Below are 18,932 nucleotides of genomic sequence, written 5' to 3'. Positions count from 1 at the left end.
TTGATTTTGTTCTGTCATTTTGTGGTTGTGGATTGTTGGTTTTTTTAATTAGTGCTATTTATTTTTATTGTGATAGATTACACATCAGCATGCCACAGTCACTCCAGCTGGCTTCCATATTTTACAGAAATTTTTTTCACTCTTCTCAGTTAGTCCTAATGAGATTTTCCCTTCAGTCTGCACAGAAGGTCCCATTAATATCCATAGTGCTTGAGCATGGGTACTAAGGGAATATGTCTCTTGGTGTGAGGGATCTGTGGCAGACAGCCTTTGTCACACAGTGTTGGGAGCTTTTACTGCCATCTTCATTTTATATTGCTGTCAGACATCTGCAAACCTTGTTTGTGCCATCTTCCTTGCCTTGACCGTGATCTCTCTGTCACCTCCCCGAGACAGCGTGCGTCACAGCCAGCACTCACAAGGAGAGAAGAGGGGAGGTACAAGGTATAGAAGGACCACACTCTGCTCCCTTTGTGATAGGTTTTGTGTTTCAGTGAATGCAGATGCCATTATGGCTGTGTACCTGACAACTGGTAATTGTTGCACGGATGACAGTCTTGCATTGCTCTTTCTTTGGGATTGCAGTGAAGAGCTTTGTGTGTAGTTTAATGGGATATTGTTTTGTCTCTCTCAGGCTCAGATCACAGTGAATGGGAATTCTGGCACTGCTGCCAGCCCAGTGAGTCACTTTCAAAGGCCTTTTTCCCCTTCTTCAGCTTACCCTCCACCAGCTTCACTCAATTCCAACATTGTTATCATGCAACATGGCAGGATGATGGGTAAGCCTCACACAGAATGTTTGCTTTATACATTACACAACGTATTCTGATTCATGTGGCAAAGACTGCAAACAATTGCAGAGTGCTTCATGTCCATAATGGAGGTATTGTCTATTCATCTACCTTGGGAAGTAAATGCAAAGAAATACTAGCATTTATTGTAAGGTACAGTAGTGATCCTGAACTGGAGTTACTGTTAAGTTTTATAACCTAGGTGTGTGAGCTAACCTCTTGCCAATTTTCTACTGGCTTTACCAAGGAAAGGGCGTCTATCAAAATAGCTCAACCTGTCCAGCCCTTTCAGATTTTACTGTAAGAAACCGAGAGCCCTCTGTACTTTGCTCCTCCCTACAACTTCCGTAATTCTTTAGCAGAAATACTGTCAACAAAGGGAGAGGCTCTGGGCTTTTAACAATCTAAAGCCACATCAATCTCAAACTTGTTCATGTATTTTTTTAGGGCAGCTTGAATTTAAAAATTAAACACAAACTAAATACTATCAGCCTTAGGCTCTTTGCCAGTATAATCCCGTTTTGCCAAGAGAATAATTTACTTGCTTTTTCTACCAGTGTTGTGCATATTTAGAAAAGATTATACATGCAAAATAACTTGAATGTCGTTCCACAGTTTACATTTTTTTTGTGCTTGCAGGGAAATTAGGTGACAGTTCTTGCTCTGAGACATCTTAGACAAATGCTGCTGTCATCATAGTGATAAGTACAAAAACTGTATACATGGGTTACTCCACATCCCAGAATTCTAGGGTTTTTGAGTGCTTCTGGTTTGCTGATCTAAAGATCTATCAATACTGGTGTGGATAAACTTAAAATATGTATTTTTCCAAGACTTTCACTCTTGTATGATGCTGAAGTTCAGTGTTCCACAGTAACAGCCTGATTTAATTCTCTTTGCTCATGTAGAAATCCCCCTGATGGCCTCAGTTTGAGACCTATGAAGAATGAAGGATCAAATCCAAAATGTTTTCTAAATTTAACAGCGTGCATTTTGGGAAAAAGTTCCAAATATCCAGACGTTTGCCACACAGAGTTGCCCCTCGCCATATATGTGTAGCACTGTATTATTTACAGGATTTCAGACTTGAGTAAACAGCTGAAACAGCCATGCCAGATCCAGACTGCAGTGGGAATGAGCAGAAATATTCAAATTAAAATTAGAGCTTTCAATGGAGACATCACCACACCGGAGCTCCTTTTGCAGGCTCATATTACAACTCATATTTTTCTTCAGAATAATCAGTGGATATTAATGCCACATGAAAGTCAATTGTTATTGTCACCATTAGTGTTAGAACATATATTTTCACTCCCTGCATTCATTTATCCTGCAGCAGAACAGTCTCTTTTGGTCCTGTGTTTGCAAAACAGAGGCTTTGTGATAGCAGCCCACTAATTTACTGGAACCTGCTGCTTGAAGGAGTAGGGCTCTTCTTCCTGTATACAAGAAAGAGTGTATTTTCTGCAGAAGTACAAATTTTCATGTCACATCCCAGCACTGAGGTGTTTTTTGTTAAGTTTTGTTCAGCATTTTAGAAGGAAATTGTAATAGTGATGTATTAATTTCATTAGTTATAAAGGAAGATTTGAGGGGGAAGGGTAGAAATATTGCAGGTCACTATAAAACAGTAGCAGCTTGAACACTTCACCTGAATTGCTGTAGGGGCATCATCAGATTGCTCTGCAGGTGCCAGGTTACCAAAAACCATTTTTATGGATTATACATGGAGTCCTGTAAACATCAACACACGTTAAGGGAAGAACACTGCAGGTCAGAATTTTTTTCTGAAAAATATTCATGCATCAAAAATTCTTTTTTTTTAGTACATATCACATAAGTTTTTGTGCAAGGCTGTCTTCTGTGCTTACAGAACAGCAATTTTCTATAGTTTGCTAGACTTGGTGGGTGGAAGTTTTGAAATTATGTCACTGGTTTCCAAGGAAAAGGTGCAAAAGTTTGATTTATAGGAGAAAGGCTGCTGCACCTTTCTCAACAGATTTTGCTATATTTGTGGGGTTTTTTCTAGTTTTTTTGAGCAAGACATTGTGAAAAAGTACTTCTACTCTAATTCTGAGTTTAGTAGTTTGTCTGGTCCTTAAATAAGTTTATAATTCTGTTAATGTAACATTAAGTAGGGCAAATCCCTAGTTAAGATGATATTTCTTTTAAAAAATATATATGTATGTGATTAAGATTGTCAGCCTTTGTACAGTGTACTGAAATGGGGAAGTATGTTTTAACTGTCAAGTATGATTATTGTGTCATTACACAATTTTCTGTCATGTTATCTTTGCAGAGTCCACAGAGACATACTCACAGCATGTTCAAAATGTTGGCACCACCACCACCACCAGTACAATACCAATCTGTAGATCCTCAGAAGAAGAAAAAAAAATTACAGTAATTAAAGCTCCACATTATGCAGGGATTGGCCCGGTAGATGAATCTGGAATCCCTACAGCAATTAGAACGGTAGGAAATTCTGGGAAATCTGTGTATGAACTCATACAATGAACTGATTGTTAGTAATGGGTTTTTCACATTCTTCTACTCTTATATAATTTGGAATAGAGCGTGTGTAATCAGCAGCCTTGTGAATATAATATTGTGTGTTGACGAAAAGGAGAATGCTGATGGGAGCATAATTGGGCAACCTCATGTTTCTAGTTTTAATTAGAAGTAGCCAAAATTTTGTGTCTTTCTTGTGTCTCTTGTAGTTTTGTGTTTTGGAGATGCATTGTAATTGCATTTGGTTTATTTCTGAAATAAAGTTTATGCATACTGTATATATATGTATATGTGTGTGTGTGCAAATAATTGTATATACATCTGTGTGTGTGTGTATATGTAAAAATCTTACACTTCTGCATTTCTTGGGGCAGTGTTCTCATGTCATCAGGGTCGTGTGGAAATGTGCAGTTTTGTTCTCGTGGCAATCTAAGGCAGCAGCATTTTTGTGACAGTGCAGTAAATAATCACTGTGCCCTTGAGTGGCACATAAGCGAATAGCTGGGGAGCCCTTTCATTGTGAGCAGCCCAGTTTTGATCATCTGCCGCTGGTCACTGCTTGAGTGGTCCCAGGATGTCAAACTGAGGAGTTTTGTTTTCACTATGCTGAAGCATTCTTTCCACTCTGCTGTCAGGGCAGCCTCTTCTGGCTGCTCCGGAGAGCGCAGAGGCAGCTCCACTAGGTCTGTAAAGGCAGCACTTACTGGCCTTCCCAGCCAGAGAAGAACTGCTGTGCTGCACGGAGAAAGTGAGAAGAGTGGGAGCCAGGATGAAAGCGGCAGAGCCCTTGCAGGTGAAGTCTTAGAGAGGTGCAGGGATGTAGCAGCTGTTGGATGTATCCTGTCTGCCAGTATTGACATATGGGGCTATGTTGTATTGCCAAAAATTGCTTCAAGGGACTGAAAAGTTAGAGGGGAAACCAGGAATTAATGGAGAAAATCAATAGGAAAAAATCAGGATAAGTAGTAAGATGGGGATAATTTTTTTTTTAAGAATGGGGAAAAACTCTGGCATTTCTTGCTTTATTTTTGACATAAAAAAGTAATATGATCAGAATATTTTAAAAATTAAGACATTTCTTTCCAGCAATACTCTAGCTTTCTGTCCTACTTTTAAGTAAGTAGTCCCTTTGCTTTATATTGGATATGGTAATTGGTTTTGTGCTTTTTTAGTAGCAGATTGTTCTAATAGGGTGCATATCAGTTATATAAGATTATAACAGAAATCCCCCTTAAGTGTGCCTAATGAAGCTGGCAATCTGCCAAACTATATTTAACTTTGAGGTTGTATGATCTGAGTATCTCAGATTTTCTCCTAAAAATGTAATTCAGTTTGAATTAGGACATTTTCCTCCTGGTTTTGCTCTGGTTTTTCGTGTGTTTCAGTTTCAAGAAATCTTATAGCCGGTTATCTTGCTGTTATAGAAATAAGTCTCACAGTGATATATAAGTTAAAACTTTATGCTAGCATGTGTATCTGATGTGCCATTTTGCATCCTTATTCTCCTTCCTTAAGACATAGTAAAATTGTTTTCAAAGTACTTATTTGAGATTACTTTATAAGTGTGCACGAGTATATTTGAGCCCTGTGTATCCCAGCTGAGCAAGAACAAAGTTGGTATAATTGTCAGCAAGACTCTAATATGCTGCACCTTGCAAAAGTGCTAAAACTGCATTTTCCATTAATAGTAGAAGGTAGAGTATATCACCTGTCCTTTCTCCAAGGTCAGTGAGCAATCCAAATGGGAAACTTCTCCCAGAAGGTTCAGTCTCAGTCCATCTGAAGAGAGAAGTTTTCAGATTAATTCAATTTATCGTTGCACATAAAGTTTAGAAGTTTCTTATTCTTCCCTCTTTGCAAAAATGGCAACAGTCTATCAAAAAAGCAGTAAATGAAGATTCAGGGGTGATAGGTAACACGCATTGTGTTCCACAATGCTGTGCTGCTCAAAGTTTAGCATGCTATTAAGAACTCAGGAGTATCTGTGTTCCAGATTTGGAGTGCTTCTTAGGAGTAAAGAGGTTTTGCAAGATGTGATTGTCTCCTCCGAGCCTGTCTTTGTGTCTGTCTGGTTTGTGACAGCTGTTTAGCCAAGGAAAACAGAAAGATGTTTTCTATTCCTGCTAACCCATTCTGTATCAGGCTTCTGAGAAGGGAAAGACTCCTATAAAGCTTTTTATTCACTCAGAACATCCCACTATGCCACTTTAGCTCCTTCTAGCTCTAGGAAATGCAAGTCTGAAAATTCAGATTGTTGTTAGGTTCTGCCTTTGTGCCAAGCCCTGCCCCAAAGATGGTAAAATTCCAAGACACTAAAAATGAAGTCTCTGAAAAAGAGAGGATAAAATGCTGTTCACTCAGGAAATCATTCAGTCAAATATAGCACCATTTATCACCGATGGGGACCTGGGAAAGGAAAAGCCAGATTCATGAAAAGCTGTAAGACTGCACTGTTTTAGTCCATCCAAAATGATTTCTTTATATCTAATTATCAAAATTAATCTGTAGACTGAAAAGGCCTCTACTTAATAAGAATGAAAAAAAATCAAGTCCCACTAGGTTTCTTTTCCATATTTAGTGATGTAATATTTCAGCTTGAAAAAAACAACAAACAAAATGAAAAATCACTGAAAGCCTCAGAATATTCTGATTTGGAAGATCCACACGGATCATCAAGTCCAGCTCCTAAGTGAATAGCCCATATGAGGATCCAAGCATTATTAGCACCCACCAGCTGAGCTAATCTCAGGATCAGAGAGGCCTCCTTTAATTGCATACTTCCTGATGGATGATTACAATACTGCAGGGATTATGGACTCTTCTGAGAAGCAATTGCAGTTACTTGTTATGTCCTCTACGTGCTATTTGGCTGATTGTTTTTTCTTCACATACCATGATGCCGTGTTCCAACATTTAATTGCATCAGCCATAATATATGCAAAGCAGGATGGCATCTGAATGGCTTCATGCATTGTGAATACTCTTAGTTCCTCAAACAATGTTGGTGTGTGGGATTAGTGAATATAAATTGAGAAAATTAATTTCAAAATTAATGTATTCTATTTTTTAATCCTGTCTGGTTTATAACATAAAGCCAAGTTATTGGCTGAGGCTGAAACCCCTAGGAGGGTTTTGCTGGGAAGATGATGAGAGAAAGAAACATTCAAATATCCAGAAAGATGTTGGGAAACCTTCTCTACTCATGGAAGCTTCTCCATACGTGATCTCTATGTGGGAGCCTCCTTTGACTTTGTGGAGGACCAGGCAATGCTTGACAAACAGCAGGGACATGGCAATAGTGTTTATGCATTATTTGCAATTTGTTCATTTAACACTGGTTGGAAGACTCTTCTTGGTTTAATACAATCAGAATGGCAGTCACAATGTCATGGGACTGCTGCTGTAGGAAATGAGAAGGAGGGAGATTATGTCCATCAGTGTGAATTCCTTCAGACCTCCTGGAATTGTAAACTTTTGAGCATATATCATCCTGGAGCACTAAACAGGATACTTGTTTCAAGTCCAGGTAAATTATTCTAACCAGAGTTCCACTACTGTAGATATTTAATACCTTTAGGGAAACAATATTAATATGACCCAAATCTGCTTCTTAATAGCTTACACTTGGCAGAACTCAGCATATTGGTAGGTGGGGGAAGGGACCTATTTTATTTTGAGGCAAAACTGAATCTCCTTTACCTCTGTCTTGCAAGGCTGGCCTAGGTAAAAAGCATGACTCAGCTTTGTTTTTTTTCTTACCCAGGAAGATCCCCAAGTTCTTCAACTGACTGCCAGCTCTTATTTTAAACATTCTTCTAATAATATTTAGTAGCAATTTTATGAGAATTCAATATGAGTCCTCAAAATACAATAGCATTTCTACCTAGTCCCTTATAGTAAGAGCTCACCATTGTGAACAAAGCATATTAGTTATGTACAGATGACAAGTAGTCATGGCAAAGGTGGGATTTAGTAAAGATGGCAGTGTGTAGTGAACACATGCAATCTGTCTAGTATTCTGTAGGGAAGAATTTGTAGATTTTTGCTTTTTGTGGTAAAGAGGATTAAGCAAAGTGATTGCAAATTTGGTATTTGCTGGTGCAAAATAATGCACTTCAAGAGAGGTCCTTTGAATTTTCCCTGTGTACCATGAGGTTTGAACATAGTGGTTTTTGTGGTTGCCCGGAGAAGCTGTGGATGCCCCATCCCTGGAGGTGTTCAAGGCCACACTGGATGGAGCTCCAAGCAACCTGGCCTAGTGAAAGTTGTCCCTGTCCATGTGAGGGATGTTAGAACTTGATGATCTTTAAGGTCCCTTTCAACCCAACCCATTCTATGATTCCATGATTCTTTGCATTAAAACTTCTGCTTTTATGGCTACTCTGGGACAAGTACAATTTTAGCACCTAAGAAAGATAATACTGAAAACATATTTGTCTTTGTGTTAATCCTTTCCTGCAATATTATTATCCTACCTCAAAGAAAATTGCAGCAAAAGAGAAAATTTAGAAGGGTAAGAGATACAAAGAAGCACAAGCAAGAGTCAATATGAGCAGAGGTTGGGAACCTTGGGATTAGGATTACTTAGTTTGCAAAAGTAAGGATAAGCATAATTTATTGAGTGATTATTGAATAAATTAAAATTAAGTTGTCTGGAAATGGCTTTTAAAACTGGTAAAAAGAATACTCTTTGTTTACAAATCTAAACACTAACTCTGAAATATAGTGTGGCCTTACTTCTTTCTCAGTAGTATTACAAAGTTTTTATGCATTATTTAACAATTACATCTTGAAAGTTATTTAAGCCAGAAATTGCCAGGAGGTCAAAAGAAGCACTTCTTACATGCTTGTAATCATAACTGCTGAGGTGTTTCTATTTTCCTGCATAGAATCTAGCATTCATCATTGTCAGATATAGGGCACTAAGGTGATGAACTGTTGATCTCGCAGTAATTCCAATGTTCTGAACCATTATACCATCTCAAGACTCGGAGTCCAAGACTGAGTCAATCTTCAGTGTCTTCCAGAATTTGTTACAGGAATTCTCCAATAAAATGCATAGATACATTCAAAATACACAAAAACTATTATATTAAATAGGGAATAACATATAATATTTCTTTCCAGAATAACATTAAAAGTCTGATTTAATCTGTACACATGGGTACTTTTATTTTGTCATTAATTGTTAAAACTGTATTTTTTTCAGACAGTTGACAGGCCAAAGGATTGGTACAAGACAATGTTCAAGCAAATCCATATGGTTCATAAGCCTGGTGAGTATATTCTTGTCTTTGTCTCCTTATGTCCAGTTTGAGGGATGAGAAATTTTTTACTGTAAATCTCCTACCATCTGCCTTTCTTTTGGAGAATTCCAGTGTTAGAACGGCGTGGGCTAGTAAACAGGCTGGTTTAAGGAAAAATTTTGTGCCTGAATTTGACTATTGTCATAGAATATCTTACTTGGTTTTGCTGCAACTGAGCTTTGGTGACATCACTAGCTTTCATGTCCTTTATGATTTGCCCCAAGGATGCCAGGAAACTGTATAAATGGCAGTTATGCTCATTATACCTCCGGAAGGAAAGAGACTATTCATCTGAGGTACAGCTAACATTCAGTATGGTCACACAGAATGTTAGTGGGAGAATAAGAAATGTGGGCAGGAGAATGTTGGCTTACAGGCTCTAACTTGAACACTAGTCACATAGATATTTAGGATTGCCCTTTGTCATAGGAACAACTTAACAGCCTGTAGCAGAGGAAAGCTGACAAAATGAAGGAATGAAGCCTGGGCAGGGGAAAAGAACAGACAAAAAGTAATTTGCAGTTTGGTGCTAACTTAGTAAGTATGCAATATGAGTGACATGACCAGAAGATATAATACAATAAGATGGTAAAAGCAGCCTAAGGATAATGGGAAGACAGATTCTTCCAAAAGTACCTATGAGACGAGGAAAGAAATACAGTGCATGATTGCTTACCAATCTTACTTGTATTTGCAAAGACAAAGCTCAGTTTCTGTGATGAACTAGCATGTATGGCACTACTGTAACATATGTATTTCTTTTTGTAGATGACGACACAGACTTGTATAATACTGCATATGCATACAATACTGGTAGGAATTACTCCATGCTCAAAATGACGCTTTTGTTAATGTCAGCAAGTGATGGTGTAGTTAACTCTTCACGCTCGCTTTTGCAATGCTTGTAGACACACTTTCTAGTGTCTCGTTTGATCTCAGTTGTTCATGCCTTTTTCTCCCAAATGAAACAAGTTTAATTTTAGTTTCATTCTTACTACGGAAATTAATTGCAGCTGTGGACCTCTTACTGTAGAGGGATACACATAACACTGTGGTTTCTTGATTACATTGCATTTATTTTCACTAGTGATTGGTAGTAAAGCAGCCTTTCCTTCATAGAAATGGAAAGGGAACTACTCTGTGAAAATGAAAATACTAATTACTGACATGGAAAGACAAAAATAATGTACTGAATACACTTGAAAAATATGCAGCGAGAGTGCCTAAAAAACTGATTTTTTTACAAACTTCTCCATTTTTGTTATAGGCATTCATCTTGATGTTATTTAGCCACAAGAAAAGACATACTCATCTCAGACATATAATCATTGTGTCTTAAGAAGATTATATCCATATGGTAAAATTATTTCCAAAAAAAGCAAAAATGAAAGCATGAATAGACTGTGTGCAAAAAGGCTACAGTGCCTTCTGCAAAACAGCCATTCAAATTTTTTTTCATTTCAGTTTTTGTTGCAGTAAACATGCTCTCAATGGTGCCTTTTTCTGTGCTGTTCAGATGACTTGTTGTGGGTCAGTGGTTTGACATCTCTTTGTACTCTTGTGATCCTCTTCAAGATATGCTACTGCCTCATCATCACAAACCAAATAGTTATTAAAACAATCAAAAAAGGTGTGTTTCCTGCCTCTTCTCTGCCTTCAGAACATGGAACAACTGAGCAACAGGATGAGCCTGGAGATTAATTACAGGCTGTCATTAACAGATGTGATGGATGTATACACCCATTAACTTCTCCATCAAATTAATTTATTTTAACTATACTGCACTTTACCTATGTGTTTGTAATTTTGTGTAAAAATATATAAGAAGCTCTCTAATGAGCTGCATAATACACAGCAATGTACTTTTAAAACTCATTTACACATTTTTGTAATCTTGCCGTTTTATTGAGTTACTGTGCGTTCTTGTAGCATTCCATGTTGTGGTTTTTTTAAGACTTACTCTCATGTTATGACTATTTCTGGTTTTGTTTTATATTAGGTAGCTACAGTTCATCCTTCTCTGCTCAGGCACACCCAGCTGCAAAGACACAGACATACAGACCACTGTCCAAAAGTGCTTCTGACAGTAGCTCCGATGCCTTTAAGGTCTCGTCCCCTTTGCCACCCCACGTGCCACCACCAGTACCACCACATCGTATGAGGCAACGGTCTACACCAGAAAAGTAAGTTAGTGCATTTTCAAAAGGTGTTCTTGCTAAGTACAGTGCTCCAATTGCAGAATATAACAAAGGATAAAATAGCAGCTCTAGAATAATATGACTCCAAGGGCTTTATTCAGTGGCCAGTCAGGTGATGAGGGGTGATCTTTGCCAGGAGTCTGGGCATCTGTCATTTCTTCAGTGGCTAAAGAAGTGTTTTTTCTTATTCATGATGCAACCATCAGCATCATTAAAGATTTTTATTCTCATTAGTGGTATTGTCCTGTTTATTGTGTTTCAGAACAGTCTGTACCGTAGGAGCTGTCTTCAATAGTTAGTCTCTGAGTAGGAAAGGCCATTTGTTGTAGCCAGCACCAAAGAGAAAGGATCAAAAAGATGATGTAATTCAAAAGTTAAGGGAGAGCAAAGCTGTACAAGAGTGTAGGAGCCAACCCACATTTCCCCAGAGTTTAGAAGTGCTTTATACCCCCATTTTTTTTCAATCTCCATTTTGGTAGACTAAGGCAGCGTTTACAGATTAAAGAGGCATTTTGGATATCTTACAGTTCTCTATCCAAAGTCTCTGCACAAAACCAGGTCCCATTGGTTAGACTTCAGTCTGGAAAAAGTTAGTAATTAATGACTCGGGAAAGAAATGCTTATCCTTTTGATAAAACCTTGCAAAAAACTTGCACACAAATTCTGTTGACTTCAGCATATCTGTAGGTACAAGCTCAAGAAAAAATCATCTTCTTTAGTGTTTACATTAATTAATACTACCTGTTAATATAATAATATGCTATTATAAATCTGTGTGTGTTTATGTATATATTACATATTAAAAGAGTAATAATTTTCCTTTCATTTGTGCCTACAAGCTCCCCTCTCTTCGTTACACTCAAGCAACAAAAGAGAATTTGCCCATTTCTGTCAGTTTGGACATTGTAAACATATTTATGTGTAGAAATGTAATTATATTAAACAGTTTCAAGTAATTAGCAATTTGAATAAAATATTATGAGGAAAGACCACACTAAGTGTTTAAAATTAAGACACGACTATAGCTTTTTGAAAAATTTGTAGGTAGTGGCAATCCAAAATGTAAATCAGTAGATACCCATACTGCAGAGGAAGATGAGATTGCTTGATGGTTACTGATTTTGGCTTTCCTGTTGCTAAGGGCAGGTTGTCAAGAGGAAATGCTAAAGGTTAGAGTTGGGCTGCCTCACAGAGGCCATGAGGCTTGAATTTTGTTAGCAGGTCATACAGAAGTGCAGATTTTTTTAGCAGGACACAAAAATGTGGAGCTGTTTAGATTTGATCGCTGAAGTTGTGTGAGTTATTGTCCTGTGCTAGGCCAAATGCCTCCGTCACAGAAACTGAGGCCTGTTGCAGTGCATCTTTTCAAGCTTGGAAACAGCTGCTCAGCACTTCATTTGGCTATTTAACCTCCCCTTTTAATCTCCTGCATGATATGACAGGCAGTGGAAATCTGTGTTCTCCAGGCCAAGGGATGCCAAACATGTTAGCTATGCTTTGCCCACTGCTGAAAGCTATGGCTTATGAATCTTTTCCTGCCATTGGGAGATTCTTTTTTTAATTGCCTATAAATCCATAGTATTTAAAATCTCACATAAGAGGCTTAGGTCCACATATATCACAAGTTTCATAGCTGCGAGGCAAGATCTGGTTTGTATTAGCAGTTGAGCTCAAAATATAGTCCATACAGGATAAAAGGCTGAAAACTGTAAATTAGTTGAACTGAGTGTGAATCAGAATTTCAGTAGCATCCTTTCTGCTTCAGTGGCTTGAAGTATAATGTAGCTTCATCAGAATATTTCCATTTTCCTGTTCATTCTCAAAAAATGTAACCTTTTTTGCTCTGAAAATAATTTTTTCCTCAGTGAAAATATACAATAAAGCCATGTAGAACTATTTCCCTTGAAATGTAGGGCATTTTATAAATAGAGATGTCTGTGTCCCTGAAATGCACTTGCAAGCATACTATAAACAAAAGCTACTCCACAGATCTTTTTAAGGCACATGACATGTGCATTATGATGTCAGGTCACATCAAACCAAGTCATGCCAGAAAGACCAATGGAACTGATAAAATTTAATCAGTGTGTGCTCTTTCTTATCAAATACAGACAATAGCTGGTAGTATTTCCCCTCCCCTTTCCTCCAACCTTTAAGTTACTAGTGGGTCATTTTACACAGAGTTAAATAAAAATATGTGTGAGCTATAGTTTTCCAAGTACAATGGAGGTAGGTACTACAAGAACTGCCATGCAAAGGTAGCTCCCACTGTAACTAGCTAAGTATTCCCCCAAAATGTATATGTACCTAGTAATATGACATAAATGACTGGGGTACTTTTGGGTAGCATGGGTTACTTTTTATTCTTTGCATAGCATTATTAAATTGAAAGCAAATTTGTAATTATAGAGAAAATGGTTACATTTCCATTCCAAATTCAACTGCCAAATTCTTCCTCTTGTTTCTCTATTCAAAACAGAGAAACAATATGCTGCTTACAAGGATACTCAGAAGCAATTCTAGTACAGATCAAGATAATGACCATCCTGCTGTCTTTTAAAATAATTCCTCATTTTTTGCCTCAGAAGATTTTATAACTTTTTCAATATGGCCTTACCATCACATTATGTGGTGACAAAAATATCTACCACTTGCCTATATTAGTAGAGTGCACAAAACAAGTATAGTTATTTGCACAAAACAAGTATATTTATTTGCAATGGTTTGCATGTTTCCTGACATGGAAAGGTAGGTACCTGCCAGGGTAGTTTTTAAACTGATCTACTAGTTAAAAGAAAGATATGAGTGATCACAGGCTGGACATCTCTAGGATTCTTCCTGCTATACTGAGCATACCTGCTGTAAACAGGTTGAGATGTTACAGTAAAACACTGAGATACCAGGCTGGCTGTTCCACAGCTGAGATCTGGAAATATTAGCTGTTCTGATGCAGGTTTCTGTTGTACAGAGCAGTAAATCACAAGGTGGTGACAGTAAATCAGCTCAGTTACTTGTGTTTTTTGTCTAGGAATGACTGGGATCCTCCTGACAGAAAGGTAGATACTCGCAAGTTCCGTTCTGAACCAAGAAGTATTTTTGAGTATGAACCAGGAAAGTCATCGATCCTTGAACACGAAAGACCGGTAAGACACACAAATGAAATGGGTAATACAGTAAGAGATTGGTAAGAGCTTATCTTTTTATTATTTACTATTAATAATTGCTATTTGGAAGAATATTGAAGATCCTTTTTCAAATATAATTTTACAGCAATTTGTCTTTGGTCTTATCTGATGGTTGTATTGGGTTTGGAAAAATTGGGTTTGACTTATTTACTTAACTTACATCTTCCAGTGTTTCCAAGAAATCACCACCATGCAAACCTCATGGTGGTGATTTCTTGGAAACACAAAAATAGATAGACAAAACAGATGGAAACTGCTCTTTCTAATTGGTGTGCATCTACAGCATTTATTTTCAGTAGTATTAACAGCACATATGATATCTGAATAATTAATGCATAAAAATAAGATATTTGCATTTTCAGGATACGTTGAATTGTATATCTAAGGAGATTTTGGTCAAATACTGGCCAAGGTTGCCCAGACAGGACTCGTCTGATCACAGGCCTGAGCAACTTGATATGATTAGACCTACCTTTAGCAGGAGGTTGGGCTAGATGACCTCTGGGTCCTTTGCAGCCTCAAATACTCTGTGATTTGAGTGAGTGTACATTATGAATGAGTGTACATTAACATGTAATTAGAAGTCTTTATTCCTGCTTTCTGAATAATTATAGCAATTGTGGAATAAAGCTATGCTTAATGCTTGCAAAATGACAATTAACAGAAGTTTTCATTGCTGAAAGACACATTCACCCAGCCCTTCTTATTTAACTTTGTGCTAACTTAACACTTTCTTATTTTAGAAAGGCTGTTCTGTATCTGATATTTTCATTTTTTGGTCATTTACTTTGAGGTTGAAATGTTTGAGGGAGTCCAGTTTTAAGGAAGAGGTTTATGAAATGAGTACCGGATTGTTATTTGCTTCTGTATTACATGCTTGTTCACAGAATTTATTTTGCCAATTTAAAGCAAATTAAGGGAATGACTGAATTTCAGAATATGCAGTATATCAACAGTGTGAAACACCTGAACCAAGCACCTTTTCCTCTTTTTTTTTTTTTTTTTTTTTTTTGGTGGTCTTTGTGGGAACCGGTAATGAATAAATATAATTACTATCTCAGTGCAGATGAACTTAACAAAGAATTTTATTTAAATGGCAGTGTCATTTGTCCTGAGCACTTTTTGAGTGCCATGGCTGCACTATAAACACTGAGGTAATTTTCCAGTTTTCTGAGCGCCAAAGTGTAAAATCAGATTCAAATTAAAGATAAGAAAATTGTACTGATTTCAGTGCATTCCAAGAATGACCTCACTTTTCTAATAAATTACATTTTCTGCTAATGTAATATGAACAAAAATAATTCTTATAACCATTGCAGTGCTGATGAATATTGCCAGAGCTACATTTTTTCAATTCTAGCAAACTAATGGAATAACAAGAAAATGAGGATTGCTGACTGTTCCTGAATATTTTTTTCCACTTGCTTATGCTTTTTACTTTTGCTAATCTAAATCAAGAGATGGAATTTTGATTTTTGTTTGGTCATTAAAATATTTTCATGCAGAAAAGTTTTAGTTGTGTTGTAGTCATGTTACTTACTAAGCAATATCCATCAAGGGTAAGGTCATACTTTGCCATCTTGAAGCTTAGACTAAAAGTTTAGGCTTAGCTGATGTACGTACAAGGAACCGTCTCATTGTATAAGAAATTTTTAAAGCTGAGAAAAGTACATTCATGTACAGAATTGAGAGATTTTTTGTTTATGTATGATTCAGAGCTGTAAAAAATTTGAAATTATTATAAGATTAAAGTTTTGCTTACACTAGTGTAACATAGTTGAAAAAAATAGGGAGCTATGACAGTTTCATCAATCTGGAATGTCTACTGTTGATAAAGATGCTATTTAGCTTTATATAATTAAGATACTTCCTTCGGACCATGTTACTAACAGAAAATTAGTTGTTTTCACTGAAGTATTTGCTTTCCTTGTATTCACTGAATAGGAGATAGAAAGTAAAACTAACTTCTTAAATGATGGTCAGCAAAGCAGGTCAAAAGCTCTCTTCATTGTGCATAGGAAAATCTGACATCTGAAAATAATGCATTGGTTCCAAATTCAGATGAAAACTCCAAATTCTCAAATATGTCAGTACTGCATGAATTAAATCTTCCATCTTAATAATCTCAAAATATTTGATTTCTAATGTCTGAAAATTTGTTTTGATGATACTGAAGGAAAGTAGTAATAAAAACATGGAATATAAAATAAATGCAGTAAATTAATATTGCAAAAGATGGACATTTATAGTGTCTGAACTAGAAAGTCATACTTTATTAGTTTTGTCAAAATCAAAGAAATCAAAGGGAGTTTTTCTAACACTCCAAATCGCCAATTTTTTAAATTAATTTCCATGTCTACAAGATTGTAGTTTTGATGGCAAAATAATCTAAAATAAAATATAAAATATAAAATATTTAAAATATTTTAAATTTATAAAAATATAAATATAAAATATATAATAAAATAAAAATATAAAATATTTACGGCTACCTTGTATCATAATCTGTCAAGTCTGCCAAGTCAGATTTGACTGATTAACATTCCCTTTATTGGTGTAGGTAGCAGATTGGAATCACTTCTGATTAATGGGGAGATGAGAACATGGCAAGAATAAAAGAAATTGGGATTCAATGTGAAGCTAACATTTAGTGGGAAATACTATGCAGCAGATCCTCACTGATGAAAAGAAAATCTGCATTAATCAAAACAATGTGAGAAATAATAAACTAAAACATTGACCTAATAACAAACATTAAATTGATAGATTGGTTAGGGATCGCTAATTGTTATAGATGCAGAAGGATGAGTGCAGTTTCAAACTGCTGTATTGTGTAGTAGCCTCTTCCATGAAACAGGAAATTAGTGTGTTTTCTTCCATAACTTGAATTGTAAGAGTATAAAACATCATCATAAAGGAGGGATTAGTACTTTGAGATGTCAGTAAAATTTTGTGATATTAAGGCATTTAGTAGTCTTACCAGACTTGGTGATACAGCTCCTTTTTTTCCTATTTCAGGAAGCCACTGATAGGGTGTTTGGATGTATATTTCCATTTCCAGTGTCTGCAATTCAGCTAAATATTCCTCTTTTTCTCCAATGTCATCCAAATCATGGACTTGTTTCCTAAAAAGGATGTTTACTTTTCATTAATAAGTAAATGGCAATGTAATAACTTAATCTTACTCGTGTGTAAATGAAATTATTTTTTTTTACTAGTTTTTACCTTGTATGTATGAGAAGCAATTTCTCCATACATGTACATATATCTATTTCTGCAGTAGAATATGTAAGGAAAAATCTCAGTGTTACTGTAAAAAAAGACCTCATAAAACTGGTACATGCAATGCCTCCATTTTCATTAGTTATTTTACTCTAAGCATAAAAGTATACATATGCTAGTCAAATAAAACTGTGAGGTTAAATTTTAGTTCTAGATTTTTTAATCTCTGTTCAACATACAAATTTTCTACTGAGTTTATATGCAAGAGGAATTCATTATTAGAATCAATTTTTCTAAATTACTGTTTTGTCAAATACCAGAAATAGACTGGGCTTGTTCCATGATGTACATCTGTTGTTTTTTGTTTGGTTTGGTTTTTAGTGTAGTGAAAAATTGGAAATTTTCTTTAGAGCATGCATATTTGGTTGTTTTTGACATGTCAGTCTGGTTATCTGAATACTCCTCTTTGTATGCTTAATATGGCATTATAAAATATTTCTTCTCATAAAGAAACAGACGAAGTCCATCTGGTAGTAGACTTGGACTTACCACAGCTATTTAAAAGTAGTCCAAAAGCAAAAAAAAAAAGAAAAAGAAATTTATTTTGAGATAATAAAATGCCAAAGCCAAATTTACATCAGGCGTCTCAGTCCTCTGTTCCAGATAGGCTTCAGTTTGGTGTCTGACCGTGCAAATGCAAAACACTGATCTACATGTAAGAGCCATTTAACTCATGAGTTTAAATGCAGATTTTTTTATTACTACCTGTGGATTTCTATTTGTGTATCAAACCAAGAACAAAGGCAAAGCTACACGTAATACTACAGATGTAATTTTGTTCATTATCTGTGTTCTGTACTTGAGTATGCTGATGCAGTGTTGTGTTGACCATCTGGGGCAAAAGGCAAAAGGACTGATCTTATTGGTCTTCAGTAGTATATTTTCAATAAATAATCAAAATATTACTAAATTGCTAGATGAAGGATAGATTGTAGGAACATTATTTCACTAGCAATTCATAAAAAAGGATTTTCCTTTATAGCTTTCACTTCTCTATTCCAGTAGTTTGGGAGATACTTTGTGAGACTAAGCCAAGTGCAGCTTCTAAGTCAAAATGATTCGTTCATTTTAAGTCTCTTAGAAGGGGAGATAATAGAAAAAAAGCTCTGTCAGCAAAACTGAATCCAAAAGCCCAGCAAAATCAATTGCCTGTGTATTGATCTTGGTAGAACAGGAGATGCAGTCGTCTCCAGAACTGCCAGCAGCAGGGAATTTGAAGACTTTAGAGCTCAGTTTCTTTTTGTTTGCTGCCCTCTGCGGTTGAAGCTGTAAAGTAAAGTGGACTTGGCTGCATGGAGTTAGCTTTACATACTTTGTAACAGTCTCATTTTATTTGCTACCCGGGAAGACATGAAGACTTAGAAACTAGATAAAATACATTTCTAGCTTCTTCTTTACCAGCAGAAATACAAGGGTTTTTAAGCTTGCAGCTAATTGCAAGAGTATTTGAAATTGAAAAGGGAGGCAATTCCATTCTCATTTTTGTCTCCTTGGCTGGCTTAGGGGAGCCCAGTTGATCTGTCAATGTGTTCTGCCTCCCTTGCAGATGCAAATTGTGGAATTTTTTTTAAGATAAGCAAAAAAACTTCTAAATATGACAAGCATTTCCTGTAATGGGAATCAAGTTGATATACAGCAAAGTTATCTTCTGCGTTTTGC

The 18,932-nt window shown here is 36.3% G+C and overlaps 1 protein-coding gene across 16 annotated transcripts in view; it reads left to right on the top strand.

The window, feature by feature from the left end:
* Positions 1–18,932, top strand: part of SORBS2 (sorbin and SH3 domain containing 2) — a 142,022-nt gene that overhangs the window by 85,175 nt on the left and 37,915 nt on the right. For 11 of the 16 annotated variants that reach the window (XM_041427823.1, XM_041427817.1, XM_041427816.1 and 8 more), the window contains 6 exons: positions 635–779; positions 3,091–3,266; positions 8,512–8,578; positions 9,377–9,421; positions 10,608–10,791; positions 13,835–13,949. In XM_041427823.1, the coding sequence (XP_041283757.1) occupies positions 635–779; positions 3,091–3,266; positions 8,512–8,578; positions 9,377–9,421; positions 10,608–10,791; positions 13,835–13,949 (732 nt within the window). Of the gene's footprint in view, positions 1–634; positions 780–3,090; positions 3,267–4,053; positions 4,096–8,511; positions 8,579–9,376; positions 9,422–10,607; positions 10,792–13,834; positions 13,950–18,932 lie in introns of those variants that run through there. The other 5 variants (XM_041427826.1, XM_041427821.1, XM_041427824.1 and 2 more) reach the window with 4 other exon arrangements.

The sequence above is a fragment of the Onychostruthus taczanowskii genome, unplaced genomic scaffold (genome assembly GCF_017590055.1).
Source record: "Onychostruthus taczanowskii isolate IOZ18803 unplaced genomic scaffold, ASM1759005v1 scaffold12, whole genome shotgun sequence".
NCBI classification, from domain to species: Eukaryota; Metazoa; Chordata; class Aves; order Passeriformes; family Passeridae; genus Onychostruthus; species Onychostruthus taczanowskii.
Note: the sequence above shows the minus strand (reverse complement) of the source record. Positions and strands in the feature narration are given on the sequence as shown.